General features: G+C 40.9%; 1 protein-coding gene across 6 annotated transcripts in view; it reads left to right on the top strand.

The window, feature by feature from the left end:
* The window catches only part of PICALM (phosphatidylinositol binding clathrin assembly protein), a 65,447-nt gene that overhangs the window by 9,418 nt on the left and 31,892 nt on the right, over positions 1-24,137 (top strand). For all 6 annotated transcript variants that reach the window (XM_048080946.2, XM_048080945.2, XM_048080948.2 and 3 more), the window contains exons 2-4: positions 18,681-18,823; positions 20,911-20,986; positions 22,293-22,395. In XM_048080946.2, the coding sequence (XP_047936903.1) occupies positions 18,681-18,823; positions 20,911-20,986; positions 22,293-22,395 (322 nt within the window). The remainder of the gene's footprint in view (positions 1-18,680; positions 18,824-20,910; positions 20,987-22,292; positions 22,396-24,137) is intronic.

Below are 24,137 nucleotides of genomic sequence, written 5' to 3'. Positions count from 1 at the left end.
ATGGAGAAGCTCAAGATGCACAACTGCCAGCTGTAAGCTGTTGGAAGCACAGGACTAGCACAGTGTGTTGGGCTTTGTGGAAAAATGATGGGCTGAATGCAGCTTTTTTTTTTTTTTAAAGTTCTGGATGGTTAATAGGGAACTAGCTGTAACTTCCTTCCAGATCAGTCGAAATGCTTTGCCACAAACAGCACCGTCATTACCATCAAACGTAATTAAAGCTAACGCAATTTCCTAGTAGATTACTTTGCATTAAAAATATGGAATATGTGCAGTTTGTTTCAGTGCTTAATTTGGCATGTAAGCAGATGGAAATCCAGGGAAGCCTTTGTGTTCGTGCTCAGATGCCAGGGAACAGCGTGATTAATTGAACTTGGGATGTTGGGAATGGCATTGTTATGAACTTGAAGCTTACATTTTTAGGGGTTGATTCTTCTGTTCTGTTGCTTTTCCTACTTTTTGTTTACACTCAGTTATTTTACAAGGAGACTTTCTTCAGATGTCATTATCTGTAAGTAAAAAGGAATGCGTTTGAGGAGGTGCTTTTGTCCTTTTTATAAAAAAAACAAACCTATTAATGAGGAGCCTTTGTAGATAGGAATGTGTTCAGCCTCTTGGTATGTAGCAGGGCACACACAAGACACCATAACACCTAGTTTCACTATGGCCCCCTGTCCTTTTAGCCCTCCGAGGTTTTAACCAAAGTGTGACTCTTACTTTGAAGCAGATGAAATAACTAAGCAGATATTTCATTATTAGAGCTTTTCTTTAGAAAACAGCTCTGTTTTAAAGATAGGACGTCTGAAGTCATCTTCCCTTTTACTGAGGACCAAAAGGCAGATGGTATTTACTTCTACTCTTGGCTTTAGTTTATCTTAGAGGCTGTTTGTGACCCGGACTTGTCTCTGTGCACGGTAAATACAGAAATTCCCCTCTGGAAGCTGTGGGATCCAGAGGAATTCTTTCACTTTACAACTTCCGTTACTGCTCTGGTTTCAGACTTAAAGGGTTTGGAGCTCCAGGTTTGCTCTAAAACTTTGTGAAACTTGATAACCACATGATTGTTAATAAAGTGCTCATGAAAAATCTCTGAAATTGGGGGATAAAGGCAGAACTGGTCTGGTTTTATGGAGCCCAAATATAACACTGCTATTGTAACAGGGCTTCCCTTTGTATGGACCCTTGCTTTATCTATTGAAATCAGTACAGCTTAGTGTACACTGCTAGAAAAATACGATCTCACTTTTATTCTGTGGTCTCAGCTGAAACTATTTCTGCTCCACCCTGACCTATATCACAATATATTTTGCGATTTTACTCTGAAGAGCTTTCGCATGGGCTTTAAAGGATGGTTTTGATCTTTTAGCTGTTGCATCCTTGTAGAATGGTGCTATTTAAATGTGCATTGAAGCTGTGCTGGGATGAGCCAAAATGAGTTTTGTTTGCTCAGGGAGCTCCACATACCTCATGGGAGATGTTAGTCTAAATTGAAGAAGGAAGTAAAAGCTAAATTAGGCAGGCATTTCCAACATTTCTATTAAAAGACTGAAGGATTTTATCTGCTCCTTTACTTGACTGCCTCTCTTCAGAGGAGAGCTGGGCACTTAGAGTACATGAGTTTCATTTGAAACATTTTTATGAAGATACATGTGCATTGATGGGGGAGAGGTGACTTTTTTCTTTTGAACTGCTGTACTCTATTCAGTTCAACAATTCATGTCAAAAACTGATCGTGCGCTGCCCGAGAATAAAGATATGAAAGTGGCTGTCAATGGTAAATCTCATTTAATGAGTTCACCTGCTTTATGTGCAAAATGTGAAGCGTGCTGTAGAATTGGCGGAGCTTGTGTTAAAATGGCTGCAAGAAATCCTCTGGATCTGAGTATCTTGAATTTTAGTTGCTTAAAGAAATTGGTAATTTGGATAGTACAGACTTCTTTTAACCAATATTGCTAGAATGTAGCACAAGTCACCAAATATGTTGACATGGAAGGAGCAGCTTCCTGTTTTGTGTTAAGTGTTTTTATCCTATTCCTGATGGCAATGCTGAAGATTAGTCCCTCTTAGGAGTAGACAGAAGGCATACATACAGGGCTGGTGTGTAGATGGCCTTTCACATGAAGAAATCACTTGTGAGATTGAGGTGAAAGAACATGGAATAGAAGGAAGGCAACCTATTTCTTAATTTCATGTCTAGAATTCATTTCAGGCTTCATGCTTGCTATCCTCTTGGTCCCCATGCTTTGTTACGAAGCCAACTATTTTCTTAACTACTTTTCTTCTCTGTCCACCTGGTCCAGCTCCTGCTTGAGCAGGGACACCCAGAGCAGGCTGCCCAGCACCACATGCAGGTGGGTTTTGGAGGTTCTGAAGATTCTCTCTCCAAGGAGGAGAACCCACAGCCTCTCTGGGCAGCCTGTGCCCATGCTCCATCACCCACCCAGCACAGAAGTGCTTCCTGATGTCCAGACAGAACCTCCTGTGGCCTTTTTAGCAGCAGGGGCCCATTGCTGGCTCACGTTCAGCCTGGTGCCCACCAGGACCCCCCAGTTCCTGAGAGCTGCTGCCCAGCTGCCTGGCCCCCAGCACATCCTGGTGCCTGGGGCTGTTCCTCCCCAGGGGCAGGACCCTGCACTTCTCCTTGATGAACCCCACAAGGTTCTTGCCAGCCTGATGAGGTCCCTGTGGATCAGCACAGCCCTCTGGTGGGTCAGCCACTCCCCCCAGTTTTGTCATCAGCAAATTGAAGCTCGGTGTTTGATTTTCATTGAAGGACAAATATTTGAAGTTTGATTATTAGCAGCTTTGCATGTTCGCATTAAATCAGTTGTCAGAACTTTTCCTTTAGGAAAAAGGATTATGTGATTGGCAAATAATTGAAATTGCTTTCCTCCTCAGTAATCAACTGAGTTTTGTTAATCAAATATCCATTAGAAAAATAGAGTGCGTTTATTTGAGGAGATGTTTTTGTCCTTTTTTTTTTTACAAACTATTAATGAGTAGCCTGTGTGGGATGCTTAACTTGGAGCTGCAGATTTCGTCGAGACTCCTTAAGTTCTGTTTCGACAGCTAAACCAGTGAGCCGGGCACCGTGGAGGCATGCTGTAGGTACTTTGTGAGAGCGACAGAAAAGTAGGATATACCGACTTTGCACCCAAAATAGGAAACGGAGCGTATCTGGATGGTGGCACGACGTGTGTGAAGTTTACTCATAGCGAGAGTCTGGGCTGAAGCCGCACATCTGAGCAGTTCTGCTCCAAGAGTAGTGCTATTTATAAGGAAAAGCGTGTAGCACGGTCTTGCAATAAGCAGGACTAATAAAGATATTTCTAAATAGCTTCGACTTGCTTCTGTTTCTTACATGCCAGAAAACGCACCCACTTCGGTAAGTTTGTGGTGGTTCAGTAAGTTATTACCTAAAGCCAGTTTTGCATTTCTACAGCATTCAGAGAGCGTGATCAACTGCTAGGTCAGTATATGAAAAGTATTGCTCTTCATATATAGAACGCCTCTGTGTGTTCTTTGTAACATTTGTCACGTTGAACATCGCTACTGCAGTGTCTTTCCTCGGTAGGTTTTCAGAAGTGTATGGTCTTGGTTGATGCAGTCTTCGATAAAGTTCCTTAAAGACATGGAAAAATTGCTCTTGAGCTCTAGAACTTGACTTGGTAGCACATACAGACCACTAGTATGGATTAAGTTCGTTTGCCTCTTGTTGTTTCAGTAATATTGGTTAAGAACACCATTTAACTGATATTCTGCAGGGACAAAAGGCACTAAATAGATGGTTTTGCACCACTGGAATCTCCTGACAGTACAGCTCATTTAGTGCAACAGACTAATATGAACTCTTGACAGAAGCAGGCATGTTTGCACAAAATCGTGTCTGAGGTTTGCTTTGTTGCCTTTTTCCCCCTAGTAATTAAGTGGACAACCCTTTCTTTACTGTAGGAGAATCTGTAGAGGATGACAGCTGCCAAGAAAGATATCCTATCGTGCACTTAAATATTTGTACAATTACAATGTACAGCTTTAATTACACTGAATTTACTTGGCTGTGTAATTACCACTTTGCTGAGGACAAAGGTATGCTATTACTTGGTGTTCTGCAGGCATCACCCGGTCTGGGAGGATGTGCTGTGGATGAGTGCTTCCCAGAAACAGGGAAATTTTGATCTAGAGAAGGTCACAGTGCGGCTGAACCCTTTTGCTATCGGGAGGTGGATCTGTGCATCTCGATCTGCAGCTTCAGCACTGATGGAGGCAGGCTAACGCGGGGCACAGCTCCTTTCACTCAAATGCGTGTTTCTTTTCGTCTCTCAAAGGCGTGTAGGTGAAATGGGATATTCTGAATTAGATTCTGTTTAGAAGAAAATCCAATTTCCAAAGTGTTTTAAGAATGGGAGGAGAATAAGAGAGATCCCAAACGACTCTGCTGGAGCGAATCAGGCTTTTGAGCCCGTGAAATGAGACAAGTATTGAAGTAGGAAAACCTCAGATCAGATGGCTTTGATTATTTCTCATCTTTGGTTTTGTCTATTAAATTAATTAAAAGATGCAACACTGCTGTTCAAAAAGAAGAAAAACAAGTTAATTGCATGTGAATGATAGGTTCTAAAATAAAGGGAGAATTTTGTGGCTTGAAAATCTGTTCAATGAGATGTGGTAGGAAATTAGGCTGGCATTCAGTGGTGGTTTAAGTTACACTATGCTAGAAGACGATGGTGTATTGTCACTACAGAACTGTTTTCTGGTGCATCCTTTAGAACAAAATGATGCGGAAGGTAGCCAAACACCTACATTGCAGCAAAACCCACCTAAACTGCAATGGTGTGAATACTTCATATATACAAAAAATACTTAAAGCTTAGAAACTCTGCTGGAGGAGGTGTTTACTGACAAAATGTGTCTGGGCTCAAAGTCAGGCAAGTTTTCTGCGTGCTTTCCTCTAATGTAGGATTAAGGGAGTCGCAAATATCAGAGGAAGCCGTAGGTATATTTAAATCCTACCTTCTTGCTGCAAAAGCACTGCATGGCGAGGATTTTTTTGCTGCAGTGTGTCTGCTACATACAAAACGGTTTCTCTGTCCCAGTAGGCTGGACTCCAGTGGTTTAATGCTGACAGCATGCTACCAGGTAAGGGCATACCGTTAATGTAATGTGCTGCATGAGTCCAGGAGGCGTTCCAGAGTAGTCTGTAAGGGCAGGTTGCTCACTACTGGCAGTACAACACTGGTTTGTCCACGTGCTTCACAAGCTCTTTTTTAACGCACTTCAATCAGCACAACTTCTTACTGTGTGGAGGTGAAGAGCTGTGGGATATTTGCAGGCTCCAGTTCTTTGCAGCAGAAGGAAAAGGTTGTAAGTGCATGCTATCACAAAAAATAAGATGTAAAAGCAGATGGCTTGGGCACCATTTGTGTCAGAGAAAAGCCAGCGTGCTGTGTGTACTTGTTGGTGGAGGGACCTGAAGGCCAGTATCCTTGGCGTAACCTGCAGATCTCTCCCAGCTACCAGTAAACCATGCTAGTGCCCTCTCTGAGTACCTTAAGGTAAACTCTAGGATGAACTTGGGTGAAGACAATTGGCTTGGAATAGCTCCCTGTTGTCAGTAGGAGATGGAAGTGTTTGAAGCTATACGGTTCTCAAAGTACTCTGTCTTCAAGAAGATAGGAGTGTTCTGACTCCAGTCCACTTCCATTCAGCCACTGTATAACAGTCCACACTGTAAATTTTATACCGTATACTTAATATTTCAGTATTGAGGTGGATGGCTGTCATTCAAAATCAAAGCCTGCCCATCCAAAAGAACTCTGATGGCAGACCTAACGTATCCTCAGACAGTAGGACACTAGAAAGCAGGTGGCTACCTCGTTGGAGCATGAAGAAGTGGATGCATCCTCAACTGTTTGCAGTTCAGCTCTCTGAAAATACCAACTCAACACTGAACAAGTAACTGTTCGTAATTTTATTCTTCATTAAAACAGTGTAAGTGATCACTGCGCAAGAATATATTTTTTCTTCCTTGGTTTAAAGATGACCTTGGGTTAAATGCTGGGTTTAAATGTTCCGCTTATGCGGCGGTTGTCATGTGAGCTGGCAGATGCAGGCAGTTTTCATCTTGTAATCAAGAATCACCTTTAAAATATGTTCCGTAAGCTCATTATTACACATTTTTGTAAAGATAGGATCAAGGCTCTACGTTTACAGATGCTTTCAGTGGGAATAATATGCTAGTGTTTTGGCAGGGGAAGCCAATAGTTAGTTAGGGCTGATTTTGTGATAAAATGCTTTTAAAAGGTACTGTCGTAATTGAACATGGAGCAAAACTGTTCAGTTGTTTTAGCAGGTCTTGGAAGTTTATTTGGGGGGCTGGAGCACCTCTCATCTGAAGGAACGCTGAGAGAGCTGGGGCTGTGCAGCTCGGAGAAGAAGGCTCTGGGGTAACTTCATTGCAGCTTCTCAATACTTCAAGGGAGCTTAAAAAAGATGGAGAGTGACTTCTTGCTTGGGCAGACAGTGACAGAACAAGGGGGAATGGTTTTAAACTAAAAGAGGGGAGATTTAGATTAGATATTAGGAGGAAATCCTTCACTCAGAGGGTGGTGAGGCACTATAACAGGTTGCCCAGAGAAGCTGTGGATGCCCCATCCCAAGACCAGGTTGGACACTACCAAAAATCCCTCAGAGATGTAGTTTATGCCATCAAAACAGTTTTTGTGGAAAAATGTCTTATCGCTAATGGTTCTTCATCTGAAGTAACTTTTGTCAGTACATACATCCACTCCAGAGATCCTTACCCAAAGCTATGTTAAGGATTACTTAAGCTAGTTGAATTCAGATCGGCAGGACTTGGTAAACACCCCCTGAAATAAACTTCTTGATTCCAGCTCAGGTAATCTCATAAATCTTTGGTAGCTTTCTCTATGAAACTTTGAGTACTTGTGGACAGCAGACAAAAAGTACTTGTAGGGAGAGGACCTGGAAAACTGCTTACAGGAAGGTGACTATTACCTTTTACATAATTTATTGCTTTTTCCCATAGACTCTTAGTTCTTTCCTGTTAGAAATACTGATCTCAATGGGTACAGGTAACAAGAACAAGAGTGGTTTTTGATGTTGTTTTTCTGAGTGAGTGTCTGAGGAACAACAGTGTGGTTTGCCATCAAGCTGGAAGACATTTAAAGAGGAGAATATGTCCTTACGTGTTTCTTTTGTGCTAGATGGTACTTATAAGCGGTATGTTGGCATACAATGTGCGGTGGTGGTGTTGCAGCTGCTCTTCAGGACAAGATTAGAAGGCAAAGTTATGCTGAGAAATTGTAGCAGTACTCCACGAATGCTTGCAAGTACAGAGTTCTGAATGGGTGAAGAGGATGTCAAGGTTGAGTATAAAATAAGGATTATCTGGCAGTGCTGGAGCACTATGAGAGGCTTTGGCTCTTCTCACTTTCATTGTGAAGCACCAATGTTAGGCTGCAGTAAGGGTGGGTGACCTTAGGGGGGTGTAGTATGGGGCAAAAAGCTTTCCTTTATGTTTGGTGTTGGGGAGCTTACGCTGTTTTGGGCGCTATATTTTGGAGGGGAACAAAAGTGAAATTGGAGAGGATGCAGAGTTCAGCTGGGTAGTTTGTATAGTTAGGAGGAAGATAACTGGACAGCTAAGAAACATTGGAAGGAAAATGTTTATTTTACTAAGAAAACGGATGACAGAAAATAGCGTTGTGCCTGGCTCGCAGGTACAGGAGTGGCACCACCCTGTTCCAGGTCAGAGAGCTGTCCCGCGAAATGTCCTGTAGATAATTGTCCCTCACCTGAAGCAGGGGAATCGTGTGTTAACTGAGGTCCTTTCCACCCCTCGTTGGTGTCATAGGCTAGGTTACGAGGGGCTTTGAAAATAACGTAGCTAGTGGGTGAAGTGATATAAAGGGTAGTTAGGTGAGAGAGTCAGCAGGAAAATGTATTTTAAATCTCACCTGCTTCCCTGTTGTTTTTTCTACTCTGCGGAACTTAGCCCAACCTGTTGCTGTGAAATGGTTTTGTGTTTCCCCCCACAAAAAAACCTTTGACTTACATGAGGATTGTGGATCAAGGTCTAGGTCTAAGGTCTAAGTCAAGCTGTGGCTTGTGTTTTACTTGCAGGGTAGTGGTGCTGGGGGAGCGGAGGAGTGAGTTGCCTTGTAGCAGCAGCCACCTGAGCCGGATCTGTTAATTTGAAATCTGCTCAGTGTGAGCTTGATTGCCTTTTCCTTGTGTAAAAAAAGGAGTCATAAAACTGGTCAAAATGGACCTTTTTGCATGTGGGGTCAGCATAGGTGACCTCTGGAGGTGCTGCCCACCATGGGTGACTTTTCATCTCTCTGAGCCTAATGACGTATAACTTGTTTCCTTTATTGTGCTCTGATGCGCTGGCAATTCAGGTGGTTCTCCTGGTTGAACTTGAAAGAATACCTGCAGCATCTCTTGTCCAAAAGTGTAATGTGATCGTGCTCGCGGGGTAAATGGAACAGCTTAAAATCGATGTTGTTTTACTAGGAGAACTGTATCTGGTTAGATGAGCAGGGAAGAATCATGGTGTTGGTATATCCAGTTTCTGAACTGTTCTAGCTTGTTTATGTGCCATCACGGTACACTTAATCACGTGTAATTGTGCCTGTAACTGTTTCTCAATTAATGAGACAAAAAAAACCTGAAGCTAGACAGTTGTATTTACATGTGTGGCTGAAGCAGTGCTTTAGTGTGAGCCTTAATAACGTGACGGTAAGTCTAAAGGTAAGACAGTAAGTCTAAAGGTAAGAATTGATAGAGGAAGCAATATTCTGGTAGGTCTTCAATCAGACTCGCCATTGCCAGTGTTTGTAACTGGGGAACTTTGAAAAAACATAAAAAAAAAAAAAATCAGATCAAAATGATAATTGGCAACCTCCCTGTACATGGGAATTAATAGGAAGTTTCCTTGTTTTTTAGTGTGACCCACCTGTTGGTTTTTGAGCTGTTTCTTTTATTTTATTTCATTTATTGATGCTTTGTTTGCTGGTAAAAGCTCCTGAGCTTGCTCGGAAGTCCTGGTGGAAGCAGTTACCCAGCTGAACCTGCTCCTACTCTACTCCACTTTCACATGAAGTATCTTGGACAGCTTTTACAGTGCTCAAACACAAGAAGTGAAGGTTAGTCAAAGAGCTGCCATAGGAGTAAATCTGGACTGTTAAAGATACCGAGGCAGTATTGCTGAGTTCGCAGGCTTACTGATAGAAACACAAAACAGTTTCCAAGAATTGCAGATGAAAATTACAGTTTTAGCGAGAGAGGGAATAGTTTAGTCGTATTTGAACTGGAAAGGGGGGAAAAAAAAGGCAAGATACAACTTGATGAAATGAAAATAGAAATTGTTGGCTGTAGAACAAGTTATTCTACATTATATTAAACTTGCCTTCTGCCTTTTTTATTCTGCTTATCTAATATGAATAAGATTAATCATGTTCCTTGTAAGCACGGAAAGCCCAGAACAGTCATTCTTGGATTTCTTTAACTCTTCCACAGATTGTTTCCTGAGTCAGTGTATCTAGCTCTTAGAAACACATGATGTGCAAAAGAAGAGTCATCAGCTGGAATTTTTGTTGTTAGGAGAAATGTATCGTCTAGATTTCCTTGTCCCGCTGTTGAGGGGACTTGGATGAAGGCACTGGGAGGTCTGCTGTGGAAAACTCCATCTAGTAAAGAAGTTTGGTACAAATACATTAATTCAGAATAGCAGGGAAAAGAAAAACCACAACTAAGTTGAGAAAAAATGCAGTCTACGGAATACTTTGTTTTCTACTGCAAATGCAGATATTTTCTGGTAACTGTGAAAATAATTAGGTATTCACTCAGTTATTAAAGACATGCGAGTTATATAATATCCTTCTGGCAGATAAAAATCTCTCTTGCTGGCTCATGCTAAAATTTAACATCATTCTTTCTCTCTTGACCACTTAAATATGTCATTTGGGGTTTCTTTGCTTTGGCACAGGCTTCGCTTGCAGTTACCAAATGTATCTCGTTGAGGAAGAAATCAATTTGAAAGAATTGTCAGTATGGTGTGCTTGAATTAATTCTCATTCAAAAGAGCTACTTTGATTATTGCTTTTAGACAAATTGGTTTTCTATTGAGAATTATTTATTTACATCCACCAACTTCCTAACCGTATTTCCCGTAATTAAGTAAGGGCATCATCTGTGGAAGAGTTGGGAAATGAGTTAGAAATTTACCATATGTATACATTAAATTGTCTGGGTTTGAGACTCAAATTGGAATGTGTAGAATCAGATCTGAATGTAGCAGGGTTTGCAGTCAGCACAACTGTTAGCCTGTCAAAGGAGATTTTAATGATCAGCCAACCTCCGTTATTTTGTTCTTACTTTAGTATTTCTGGTTTCATGTGTTTTATAAGGGTCCAGAATCCTTTCATGGCACAATTAAATCTTCTGGTGTTCAAATACTGAAGAATAATACGTGCTAAATGGTCTGTTTTTGAGGGGTTCTGCAGGGGTTCATGATGTTTTCAAGTGAAACTGGTATGTATTTGTGAAGCCTTTTCAAGTTCAACTTTCAAGTTCATTTATTCATTTTTCGGTCTTAATTTTGGGGAAATAATTCTTTGTAACTGCGTAAAATAAGAATGGACTTTAAGACCTACGGAAGTGCTTGCTACCTTCATAATCAGCTTGTCAAGATGAGGAAAAAAACACCTCGATGATCCAAAGCAATTCTTATCAGCAGCAGCCCCTGATGACAGTGACTCTTCTTGATGCTTCAGACTGGACATTAGAAATCAAGGGGCCATCTTGACTCACCTTCTGTTCAAGGTAGCACAATGATCTGCTGTGGAAACTTGAAGAAAACAAAGCAACTAGAAAAAATATAGGAGGTAAAGAAATTAAAGTCTTATGCTAAACGTTGCACAAAGAGTGAAAACTTGTGGGTTAAAAGGAAAGTTTTAGATCAGGAAATGACAAAATAAAAACTGACTCATGGAAAATACTGATGCTGTTGCTACAACATGTGGCTGCTTCATTTGAAATTTGCTGCAAAATGCTACCTTAATGTACCTGCAGTCTTCATTTGTTTTTTTTTCCTCAGTTTTCTCTATTGCATAATGCTTTCCATGTCCTCCTGGAAAAGAAAGATCTGGCAGGCACATGCACCCTGCCAGAGCCTGCGATGGGGATAGGTAAAATCAACATGGATATATAGATCATGTTAGCTGTTCTGAGGGGACTGCCAGTGTTAATCCGAAACATATAACAGTTGTTTAGAAATAATAAAAACTGTTTTACACCACCATTAGTGCTTGCTTTAGCTGTATTCTTAACACAATCAAAGGAAATATTTTTTTTGTCTAGTGGCAAACTTAGTAACAGCATAAATCTGATTGTTTCAGATTAGAAACCATTTTAAGGCAAGCTTGCTGACTTCAAATTTCTTTCACCAAATTCCTAGAAAGTTGACACCAGTAGCTGCTGTGATGCTGTGCATGGTCAGAAGGGAAGGAGTCACGTCTCTGCTGAGATTCTCGTCCAGCCCTCTGTAATTCCCTAGCTGTGAAACCATTTCATAGCTGCTTATATTCAGCATTTGCATCGCATTTAAGATTGATGACCAACTGATGGAAAGTTTCACATTTCTTGCTCTTTTCCAGTGAGCAGATATTTACCTAGAGTGAAAAATATTAACATAAGAAAATGAGAGCCCAGCACAGCAGCAAGGGTTATAACCTGGGAGCTATAAGAATGGAAATCTAGGCAGCTAGAGAAGGGAATTGAACTGAAGTCCTATAAAACTATAGCTTGTGCTCTGCTGTTTCAACTGCTGGGCTAAGTACAGACACCAGAATTTCCCCACTGTATATGATCTTCAGAACAGTAATAAAATGCAAATGGTTTAGCCTTGGATGTTTGGTTTTTGGAGAAACTGCTCCCATGGTGGGGATCTTTAATCAATAGCTGTTCAAGTTCTTAGTTCAAGAGTTTAACTAAAATCCACTGGTACAGCTGGAGGTGAAAGGGAGGATGGATCTTAAGCAAATGAGCACTCTTGGGTAGGATTATTTCAAGTAGAGACATTGTCCCGTGTTCTGCCTTTAATGATTAGCCATGTGCGTTTCCTCATGCAAGTGGAATGTCAGTCACCCATGCGTTATCTCTTCGGTTTGAAAGCTAATCCATATGCTAAATGGATCGTGTTGTGTTCTGTTCAGTTCCTCTATGTTGACATAATTTCAAAGGAATAATCACTAAATCCATTCAAGAAATGTTTTAAATTTCCTTTGATATCTAAAAAATGAATATATGCCTTCACTATGTGTTTTGGCTGTAGCTGCAAGTTTGAGTTAGATAAACTTGATTTGACGCATAGTTGGCTTGTACTTAAATTTCGTGTATGTTGATGGATCCAAATAGTATCTATTGGCTTTCCTCCCCTTAAAGATGAAGTGCTAAGGCAAAGGAGAGAACTTCCTGACAACTTGACGGAGTCGGTTGGATAATTTCACTTTCTCTACCCCAGGGTGCTACAACTTGTGGTGGTTTGTATTTTAGAATAATAGATCCTAGCTGTTTTGGAAGAGTAGGGCGTTAAGAATTCTTAGTGAAAGTTTTAATGCGTGTGAGACGATAGGTGTATCCCTCCTGGCAGAGTACTTTCCTTGTCTGGTCGCTGAGTTTATCTGAACTAAGGAAGCATATGCTATCTGCAGAGCGTGTAATCTATTCAAAATGACCTTTAAACTTTGACAGTGGCTTGTGGTAGAGTACAGGTATGACACACACATCTGCCCCAAAAGAATGATACCAAGAAATTAGCTATTTGATCACCGGGGTGGTGCTTCAATAATTTCAATTTATTTATTTAATGTTATTTAACTTTTCATTAAAAATCAGGAAACTAATCATCTATAGCACTTGTTATTGGGCACAGCTGCGTTAAGTGTGTGCTTGTGGAAGATCACAGAACAAATGGGAGGTGATTGGAGCCTCCTATGGGACCCGAAGCTGTGTGTGTGTATCCTGGATGTGTAAGCTCAGGTGTTAGCACGCCCTGTGCTTGACTGGTCCTCACTGGTGGTTTTTTGTGTGTTGCTGTTCTGGTGGCTAGGCAGAAAACAAATGGTTTAAAAAGTTTACGGTTTAATCAAACGGTTTTCAAAGTTAAAATATGCAGCAGGATGTTTTTCCCCCCCCCCCTTTTATTGTTCAGATGGCCATTTCTGTACTAAATCTTGTACATAGCTGCGATGCTGTGTTGGTGACACCGATTTCTGTGCCAGCGGGCAGCGTCAAACATGAGCTTGACTCCCGTGAGAAGCTGTGCTGGGGGACACGGGAGACTTCACAGCGCTACCACCTAGGGAGCAAGAGGAAATCCGGCAGCCAGGCGATGCCCCTCGCATACCGGATAGCTTCGGGAAGAAACTTGGATTGTTTAAACAGGAGCAATAGGCAACTGACCTGCTCATCTTCTGAAACCCTGCTTTTGGAGCTTTGTTTTATCACAGGCTTTTAAAAAATAAAGAAGTTGGGCCAATTCTCGCAGTGCAAACTACCTGAATTTCTAGCAGGACTTGCAACTTGCTTTTTTTTCCCGGTAGCAGCTGGTTTGACTGTTGTAGGTGAGCTGCTCTCCAGGGCTGAGGCACCTGGTTCCTAGTTGTTTCCCAGTCAGCTTCATGAAACTGCATGCAGTATACACACACATGTATCAATGAAGAGCAAAGCACTCTTATTCAGAAAAATTGATCCTGTTTTAAGCCAAACTTAAACAATCTGTTTAAAAAAAGTGTGTATTGCCATATTTTCACTTTTTTATTAACACTGGGATAATGAGGTCCTTCATCACAACTGTTACTGGAAGTATTGCGCCATAAATCACTCGTCCAGATGTAGCTTCCCAAGTTATTTTCACATGATAAAAAAAAAAAGTCAAAAAGATTCTATGAATAAAAACTTGCTTAGGTAACCTAGGGCTGCTTTATGTGGGGAAGCAAAGTAGTTGTTCATGGCTTTTGTCTTCTGAGGATGCTCCGTGCAGAATGAGGTCATAGAATCCTAGAACCATCAAGGTTGCAAAAGCCCTCAAAGGTCATCTGGTCCAAACATCCCCCTACCACCAATGTCACCCACCAACCCGTGTCCCTAAGCACCACGTCCAGCCTTTTCTTGAACACCCCCAGGGACGGTGACCCCACCACCTCCCTGGGCAACCCGTCCCAATGCCTGACTGCTCTTCCTGAGAAGAAATGTCTCCTCGTTTCCAACCCGAACTTTCCCTGGCACAACTTGAGGCCGTTCCCTCTGGTTCTATCACTGGTTACCTGTGAGCAGAGGCCGACCCCCAGCTCCCCACCCCTTCCTTTCAGGCAGTTGCAGAGAGCAATAAGGTCTCCCCTGAGCCTCCTCTTCTCCAGCCCAAACCCCCCCAGTTCCCTCAGCCTCTCCTCCTGCACTAGTTGGGTCAGGGGCACATCTTGACAGCACACGTGCTCTCTAGGGTAATTTGTGGCCCTGCTTCTGCCTAACTGTCTAGCCTGGCTGCCTCGTTGGGTCCATGCCACCGCTTGCCATGGGTTGGCTAATCCACAGCAGCATGCCTGGTGTGTTGTAGACGCTGCACCAAAGCAGCCTTGTGCACAGACAGCTGCTTGTTTCTTGGGTGTGAATCCCCGGTCTTGCTGTGCCTCTCACCTTTGTACTGCTCTGCACAACCAGCTATCGATGTGTAATGCTTTAGTAAAAACAATGAATCATTTGGTTCTGTCCCGTAAGGAAGGCCGAGCAGCTGTAAAGATTGTAGATATCTGGGTTGGGAGAGCAAATACGTTCTTTTTCCCACCCAAGGTACTCTACAACACGATGCTGCACAGGCCGTATCGGCTGACCTCAGCAGATTGAAGTAATAGAATTGCTTTGGTGTGGGTGCAGTTGCACATCTTCGGTGTCGCTAGAAAGTCTGCAGGCCAGACCTTTGTCGTGATTCTTTGGAAAGATCTTGCTTTGCTGAAAAAGGAAAAAAAAAAAAGTCTTTACTGCTAAATGACTTTCAAGTGATGTAATAAAATGATTCAGTATTTTCTAGTTTAAAAAAAAATGATTCTGAGGAAATAATGTAATTTTGAAATCTTTCCTGAAATTTGATATGTGATTTAATGTAGGTAGGTGAAACAATTCTACGGACCCTCTTATTACTTAGAGGTTTAAGGCTTTGAAACCTTTATTTGAAATATATTTATGTTGGACAACTCTTCTAGACTGTGTACATCACTTCTCTGTTCTTGTGTGCCCGTTTTCTTATTCTCTTTACATTGACTGGGCAAAAAATCACGAAGTCTTCAGAAGGTCCACAAATCATCCCGCTGTTTGACCAGGGTAAGCTTAAAAACGTGGTTTCTTACAGGTTCTGGTACCTGACTGCTTCCACTGCGTGGATCTTCCCCTTTTTGTGGTGTGGATTCCCTTTGCTGCGACATCTGCTGCCTCCAGGAACCTGCTGTGAACCGAAGACAGCTTTTATGTTCCCTCCCTGTGCTCCCACCTCAGTTAGCCTTGTGTTGTGCGGATGAACAAGCCGCCTCCTTCCACCCCGGCCATCCCCATGGCCTGTCTGTCTGTCTGTCCCCGGCTACATCCGTGGCTGTGCATTAATTGCAGCCTAAGCCTCCCGTGTACGCCTGTCCCAGCCAGCGACAAGCTGAACTTGAAGTTCTTGTTGCCGAGCGCTGCTTTCTTTGCAGCGACGATCCCTGCTGGTTATTTCACGTTTCTGTGCCGTGTGCTGCGCGCCGTGGAAGTTGGAGAAGCTTTTGGAGCTGGAAAGGTGGGGGTGTAAGGAGTCAACCCTCCTTGTCCTCCCCCGCACAACAAGATCACAGTTAAAACACCACCCTGAAAGTCACCACTCTTTCACCGAGGGTTGTTTTATCTTTTTTTTGGCCTTTTCTGAGGTGAAATCTTTTCCTTTTGGTGCCTTGCCCGTGGGTGCCGTTGGCCGCGCACCTGCCCGTGGGGTTGGTTACTGGGGCCCGAGATCCGCTGCTCTGGGCACTTGGGTTTCCAAATACGCAGCTGGTGTTTTGATGGGCGGGCGTGAGACACCTCGTGTTAAGGCGTAGGATGTTGAAACTAATTATACATTTGTTCCCTCCCTTAATGAGGGCTGTCGGTGGGGTAGGATAAATAACGCCGCGTGTGACGCTCTGCCTGGTGAGCCAACGCAGGCAGCAGGATGCGGGGCGCCGTGTCCCTCCTGCTGCCTCGCTGCTTGCTTCTCGTGCCCTGCCTAGCACGCAAATCGCTGGTGTGTTTCTTTACCTGATGAGCATTCCTCATGCAAATACTTTCAAAGAAGCTTTCAGATAGCTTTAACTTTTCCAAAGTACATCTGACATAGGCACTTCAGTGTAGAAGGATGTACCAGGCTATTAAGCATCTGTGCTGATGAAAATATCTTCTGTTGAACACACTTGTGCATCTGTTCAACCTGCATTTTATATAGAAAGAAGCTTCTTAACTTGCTAAACTAATTTTGTAGTAACTTATTTCACAGTCACTCTTCCCCTTGTTTGCATTTGCAAATGCATTTCCTTCCATTCAAGGCCAGACTTGCCTGTTTACTTCTCTTCTCGCCCGTTTTCTCCCAGTTGGCTGATGTTTCTCCTTCCTAACGTGCCTGCCCTCTCTTCCCCCACCCCGAAGTTCATTCATATGCTTTTCACACAAACACTCATCAGTCCTGTGAGGGATGATTTGCTGCTGCTGTCACAGAGCCTGTTTTCTTTCACACAGCAGCAGATCCCAAAGCCTGATCTCGAAGTCTTTTTTTAAGCACTTCTTTTCAGCAGAAGATCCCATCTAGAAGGGATGGGATTTCTTCAGTAACTGTAGGTAGTGGATTTTCAGGTGACGCCTCTTTGGGACTATTGACTAGTTGGCAAATGTTGCGTTTAATCGTAGAAGTTCTGGCTTTCTTGTGTGTTGCACCTCTTAGGGCAAAATGTGCCATCCCGCGATGCCTACCTGTGTGTTTGATGTGTGGTGCTGCCAGATAGCCTCGCACAGAACAGCTCGGGTTGTTCCTTAGGTGGCAGGGCCTGGAGATGAAGCTGCAGGGCTTGGTTTTAATGATCCGGTTCAGAGCACTTCTCTTGCTGAGTAATATCCTCGCATTGTCTTAAGACCAAAAGTCATCCTCCAGTAATAGATAACCGTGACTTAAAGATGAGGTCATGAATGCCTGGAGTCATCCCAGTTTGACTTGTAGTTAAAGGAAGGGCTAATCTCTCGATCTCAGTGCCTTTTGGATGGGGAAGTCATTTCCTGCATGCTTCCTTTGGTAATTACACTTGTAAATGGCAGCTCTTCCAGTTCTGGCAGCACTGGTTCCGAGTTTATGGTGGCTGTGCTGCCTGCTTCGTGTGTCTGAAGAAAGATTGTCTGTCCCAAGTCCTTCCGGATGAGAGGTTGTCCTGCCATGATCAGAGCTTTGCCTTCAAGGATGAATGAAACCTTTCAGGTGAAAGTCTCCAGTTCAAGTCCCAATAGACCACACAAAGGCTTGATTTTTGATCCTTATTGGGTGATGCTTATTGGTAAGGCTATCGGAGTGCCAGTGACTGATTTTTGGAGTGATAATAACAGTAAAATGTCATCGGTAATTGTGGAGAGCAAAGTTAAAGCTTCATATTCAGTGCTAGCAAGCTGCCTTATGTCACGTTTCGATCTTAATAGTTGCTTCTGTGTGTGTTGCTGTAGCACCATGCTCGTAAATCACCTCTTCATTCATCAGAGTTTGAAACTAAGTTACTGGAGTGCTACTTATTATTTTGGCAGTTTTTCAACTTTGTCTTCTCCTGGTGACGGTTGTGACACTAGCAAAGCTGGAAGGAAGGTAGGCAGGGTAACTTTTTTAAACACCCGTTTGAAGATTCACTAGATCTTGTCTATCAGAAGTCCACGGAATAAAAATTGGGTAGCATTGTTTCAGCTAGCCAGCCTTGGTCTCTGCTGTGCTCCTAACCATGCTTTGTTAAGAAGAACCAACAGTGTTTTAACTAAATTAACCTGTCAGCTTCTGGCATTATAGCTAGAGGTGTATTCTTTCATTTTACACTTCTGCTGCACTTTTGAAGGTGTTGATTGCACTGTATCAAGACTAAGCAGTCTTTAAATTTTTTATTGCTCACACTGTACCAAAGGCTAGAAGAGTTTACTGGTTCATTTGGAAGCCAAAAATCTGAGTTTTCATACTAAAAATTAATTCTAGTCTTCCAGCAAAGCTTCATTAAATAGTAGCAATTAAGAATTCTTTTGCTCTTTAAAGTGTTGGATTAAAGTGTTGGATAGTTGAAGCTGGGAGTTGTTAGTCAGAAGCAGCATAAATTATTTTGGTGATTCTGTTCCAGGACCTTCTAAGGCAACTGCAAAAAACAAAGGAGCACCTGGAGTCTTGGCAGCAAGGAAAGTGGAGTTTGTATTATGAGGTTCTGGTGGACCAGAGACATGGTGCTTTTCAAAAAATTATTCATTTCCCTGGAAAGCCCCAGCATTTTTGTTGGAAATATTCATTTATAAAATCAGTGTACTGATTTTTTTGTCATTGATCTTCCGTCATAGAACATGTAATAATAATTTTGAAAATATCTATTTTGCAGATTTAATCCAGTGCACAAATGAGATGAATGTGAACATCCCACAGCTGGCGGACAGTTTGTTTGAAAGAACGACCAACAGTAGCTGGGTAGTGGTCTTCAAATCTCTCATCACAACCCATCATCTAATGGTGTATGGAAATGAGGTAATACAGAAAACGATATTTTTCTGAGAACAGTTACAAGAGTTCATTCCTATTTCAGCTAAATTTTTCCACTAATTATCTTTGAAAGAAAATCTTTATTTTAGCCTGTTTTGTGTCCAACTTTACATGAACATAAGATTTACTGTATCTGTCTACTTACGTTTTTCTGCTTCAAAGTTTGTAGTGCTTGTTCTGAATGCAGATTTGAGTGCTGGAGGTACCTTTTTCTGTGGTGTTATTTAAAACTCACCTCCTTACTGATTTCTACCATCGTCTCCCAGCCTTTTGCAGTGAAGGGAACTACATGCCTGTGAGCTGGTTTGGAGTGTGAACATCACAGTAACACCAAATCCTGTAGAACAATTAAACAAATGAATAAAACCCCAATTTAAACAAAAAGCAGTAAGTTTGTTTTGCTCCACAACATGAATTCCTATGGGGCTTTATTTTTCAAGATGCCAAGCATAGCAGCTGCTTGGATCTTCTGTGTTTAAAAAACAGCAAAGCTTTTGTATACTTTTCAGGCTTTATTAGAAAGTATTTGTAAACATTGCTTGCTACTGCAAACAGTCAGTATGATATAAGCTATGTGAATTTTGGAGTTGAGGGATAGCTCTAGAAAATTACAAGTAGAATTCTGTAGACAAAACTTTTAATTTCAGTTTGCATTCAGCATTCTTGTATTTTCTGTGGCTGGGTTGTGAGGTTTAAATTAAAAATAAATAAGTAAAAAATACATGCCTGCATACATACGTACAAAAAATATCAGCATTTACACACACGCACAGGTTTCTATTGCAGGTTAGCTGCAGAGTACTTTTGGTCTTGGTGAAGTACACTGGATTTATCCTTTGAAGCTAAGTAAGCCACAAGAGGGCAAACTTTTCATGTTGACGTTAAGCATCGTTGTTGGGCTAGTTGATACTTTCCAAAGTAGCCTCTACGCTTTTGCTGTGCTTGCACTTTTTGGTATAAGTTTTAAACTGATACTGATATGCTTTACGATTAAAGGTATTCACAGAACCGCTGTCTGAAATTCTTAAAATTTTAAGAATAAAACTGCCAAACAAATTTTGCTTGACAAGTGTGTTACAGAAATTATGAGGATGAGTGCTTCTCAAGATTCAGCTTCTCACAGCTAGAAATAGTACTTGAACAATAAACAAGGAAATCATTGAATGCTGATGAAAATATCTGGAAGGTGATAAAGAATCTGTAAATCTCTCTGTAAAAGTTGAGAAGCGTTTGGTCCTTCAGCTTTCACTTAATTCATTTATGGCTGAGTACTGAGTGCATTACCTTCCTCTAGTCTATTATCTATTTATGCTAATGAAAATAATTTAGTACGTGTTACACTAATCAGAAATGTTTTTCCTCAGTGAAAATTTTATTACAAGTGAATAATTGTCTGGGTTATATTTGTAGCCACTCTCTAGAGAGTGTTTCATAAAATGATTTTTCCTGCTAACTGAAGATGTGCTGCCAGTGGTCTGAAATGTCTTTAAAAGATGAAAATCACATCGTTCGTTTTGTGAAACAGTTTGGAATTACATGTAACTAACCTGAGATGTACTAAGCATGGTACTGCAATGTTTTATATGGATTATTATGTTTATTTAATGCTTAATTTATAAGCAAATTAACCTCTGTTACCTTATTTACATACTTAAGCTAAGTGCTATTAAAATTATGTGCTGAGTAAAGATTCCATGGCAGACTGGTAAAATTAAATTCACTGTTTTAAAATTGAAGTTAGTGAAAAAACTTTGAGCATACAGAATGAGGATTTGGGGGGATTTTTTAGAAGCTTCCTGTATGGTATTCTGGCTTAAAATAAAGAGTCTTTCAGTCAATCCTTCATGCAATATCTGTGACTTGAATTTGCTCACAGATTTTTACTGAAATAAATAAATAGCTTCATATGATAATTCAGCTGAGTTTTTGTAATAGTTTCCAGATTTGAAATCAATTCTAAAGCCTAAAAGTTAAATTTTATAACCTGGATAACAAGTGTTTCTACTACTGTTACCTCAGTTCCAGCTCACTGGTAATATAGTAAAAGGATTCAAATTTTTTCTTTTATCTAGCGTTTTATCCAGTATCTGGCGTCCAGAAACACATTGTTTAATTTGAGCAATTTCCTAGACAAAAGCGGATTACAAGGTAAGATATCTTTCATTAAAAATTAGTGGTGTGCTGGCAGACAGTAAATGCAACTCAGTAATTTTGATGGACCCTTGTCACTGAAGAAGTAATTTTTCTGTGCATTTTACCCCAGAGTGCATTTCTTAATTTAGAGTGCTGTTGTGGCATGGCAGAAGTTATATGCTGGAGGAATTTGTTGTGTCTTTTGGAAATAATTTCTATAAATGTTTCAAATGTCTTTAGTTACATAGATCTGAATTAGTATTCTTGCAATTTCTGAGAAGACTTCTCCATTTGGAAAGGTATATTTTTATTAGTAAGTTAAATTTCGAAATGCATCATAAGTGCATTGGATTCAGTATGTCAGTGAGACAAGAACTGCTGTCTTAAAATAAAAACAATAAAACAAAAACCCGACCTAATGTATTTCAGAATTGTTTAAAGACTATTTCAGTCATTTTTGATATGGATGAAATAGCCTTTCAATTCTGTGGGTAAATGAGTTTTCACTTGGTTCAGATTTATTAACTGGAATATTCTTCCAAACCGTTACAGTACAGTTCAATGCAGTGCTGATCATACATGTGGCTGTCTTCCTCTTTTTTTTCCATGAGGTGTTTTTTGCTTTCTGCATTGCTTTTTATATAGCTGGTTGTAATTTTTGCTATGAGTGTACTAACCCTGGTATGTTGGGTGATTGCCTGGGGACAGCTGCCTTTCACGGATAGCCAAGGGTCTACCAAATTGCCTCATTTTATTGAGTCTCAGTTTCCATGCTCCCAATATAAATTATGAACAGATTTTTTTTGGCCTGCATTCTTATGAAATATTTTGATAACTGTTAGTCTGTCAACACCATCTTAATTTTAGTAAAATTTCTATCACATTCTAATGTTTCCTTCAGTGCCTTCTTTTGTTTGCTTCAATGCCACTTCTTTTGTGGAGTTGATGCAAACATCTTCATGAATGCATCATATAATTTTTTGGTAGTAATTTCACTCCTAATTTTAGGAAATGTGCATAAAAATACCGTTTTGCTTTTGAAAGTAATTTCCTTAGGAAGTGAAGTGTAAACTTCTACATAGTTTGGTTCTTGTTTGGTACATGTTTGCAGTATTGTCTGTTGGATTTACAAGCTGAATACAAAGACGTACACAATTCTTGGTAACACAGACTAATGTGGCAAAACTAGGCAAAAATATAATGAAGACCAGGCAAAAATGTAATGAAGCTGTCTTGTGTTAGTATCTTGAACATTTAGAGTAAGGTTTTTGTTCTTTAATTGACTGGGTAAGTAATAAGCTTCTGAAACTTCTTTTTTCAGGGTATGACATGTCAACATTTATAAGGCGGTATAGCAGGTATCTGAATGAAAAGGCAGTTTCCTATAGACAGGTGGCTTTTGACTTCACAAAAGTAAAAAGAGGGTAAGAACTGCTTTTTGGTTTGCTTATCTTGAGGTTCTGTCTTACATACGTCTGTAATTAAAGTGGAAATATGTTGGTTACAACTTAGTGCTGTATACGTAAAAATATTTGTGAAATTACACAGTAATGGCTATTTTCCTCACTTAGATATGCCCCACAAGACACACTCTCAACTTCCTAGTAATATATATTGCCAGAATATTTGACTTCAGTTATTGTAATCTTACTTCTTGTAAACTTTGAGTTTAATATATAGAAATGAAAAACAACATGCATCAAAGTATATTAAGAAAAACGGATAAATTTTCTGTGATAAATCAAAAAGTTGCTTTACCTTGTGTGCAGTATATGGGACTGCAGCTTACTTGTGCATCTAGCTTTGGAATATTTAAATGACACATATTTAGTGAAACAATACTTTGGATTTCCTGGTGTGTCTCTGTTCTTCACACAGCAATTTTGGGGCAAGTTGATTGCCTTTGTTCAGGTAGTGCAGCTCATACTTTTGAGAGGACATTGTGGCAGTTGCTTTTTGTCTACCTGAATTAAAAATTTCCCTTGAAAGTGAGCTCCTTCAAGACAAATTGGTTATTTGAGACTTGGTACCTGTTTTGCATGCAAAATAACAATGTAGAGTACCAGTAATTGGATAATTTGTGTGTTATTAATCAGGAGATGTCCTTCATGAGAGGCCAGAGAGAGTATACCGATCATGGCTAAAAGTCTTTCCTTTTTCGTTCATTACCTCTGTAAGCAGTGTTTTTTAAAGTTTAAAAACAGTTTTACATTTGAACATCCTTTATCATCCATAGACAGGATAATTTAGTGTTGCTAAAATCTTATTTCACCCACAAAACTTAATTAAAAATTAAGCAGGGGTTAACCATAGCATTATGTCATCTGCTACTGTCTTGCAGCAGCGGAAGTGGCCTGAGAACACTGTCCAAATCCCTTAGGTCTCATTGCTAATGCTGTAGAGCCCATTTTGTTTTAAACTGTAATAATAAAGTAAAAAGGGAACACTTGGATTTCTTTTACTCTTTCTGCCTTCAGAGATGATTGGAGTCCCAGCAGCACCAAACTCTTGGCCTCACAGCAGGTGTGCGTGGGGGTCAGGTAGCTGCAGACCCACCAGAGGTGCACACTTGTTTCATAGTCAAGATGTTCTAGGCCTAAGAGGTAAATTATTTAGCCCCCAGCATGTGCTTGGAGGTTCTTCCACGAGGTAGGAGAAATACCTGTTCTGGGGACAGCGATCTGTTGGTTCCACACCTCATTTTTTCCCAGGGCACTGCACCCGTGCCCTGTCACACTGGGCTTATTGCAGTCGCTGTTGGCTGTTAGGAGGGAATAAACTGCTCAAGTAGAAAGCTGACCACAGCCAGCTGCCTGTTGCCTTCCAGGTTGGAGAACAGCCACAGCCTTTCTGTGCAGATGCACAGACTTGCACTTCCAGGAAACCTTTGGTTTGCTGTGCGCATGCAGATGGACTGTAAGGCTGGCTGATTTGTCTTACAGGCAGCAGTTGTTTCTCCTCACTGAGGTGATTTAACCTCTTCCTTGGCTGTTGCTTTTCTTGGATATTTAATAGTAATTTCATACATTTTTTTCAGACGGCAAAATAACACTCAGTCTGTTCTGAGCAATTAAACAACCATTGGTGGTTCACCATTAAAAGGAATTGTCATGTAAACTCTATAGCCTTTCTGGAAGAGATTGAAAAGCATACTACTGAGCTTGTT

This window comes from Anser cygnoides, chromosome 1 (assembly GCF_040182565.1).
Source record: "Anser cygnoides isolate HZ-2024a breed goose chromosome 1, Taihu_goose_T2T_genome, whole genome shotgun sequence".
Taxonomy (NCBI): Eukaryota; Metazoa; Chordata; class Aves; order Anseriformes; family Anatidae; genus Anser; species Anser cygnoides.
This window is presented reverse-complemented; position numbering and strand designations above follow the sequence as displayed.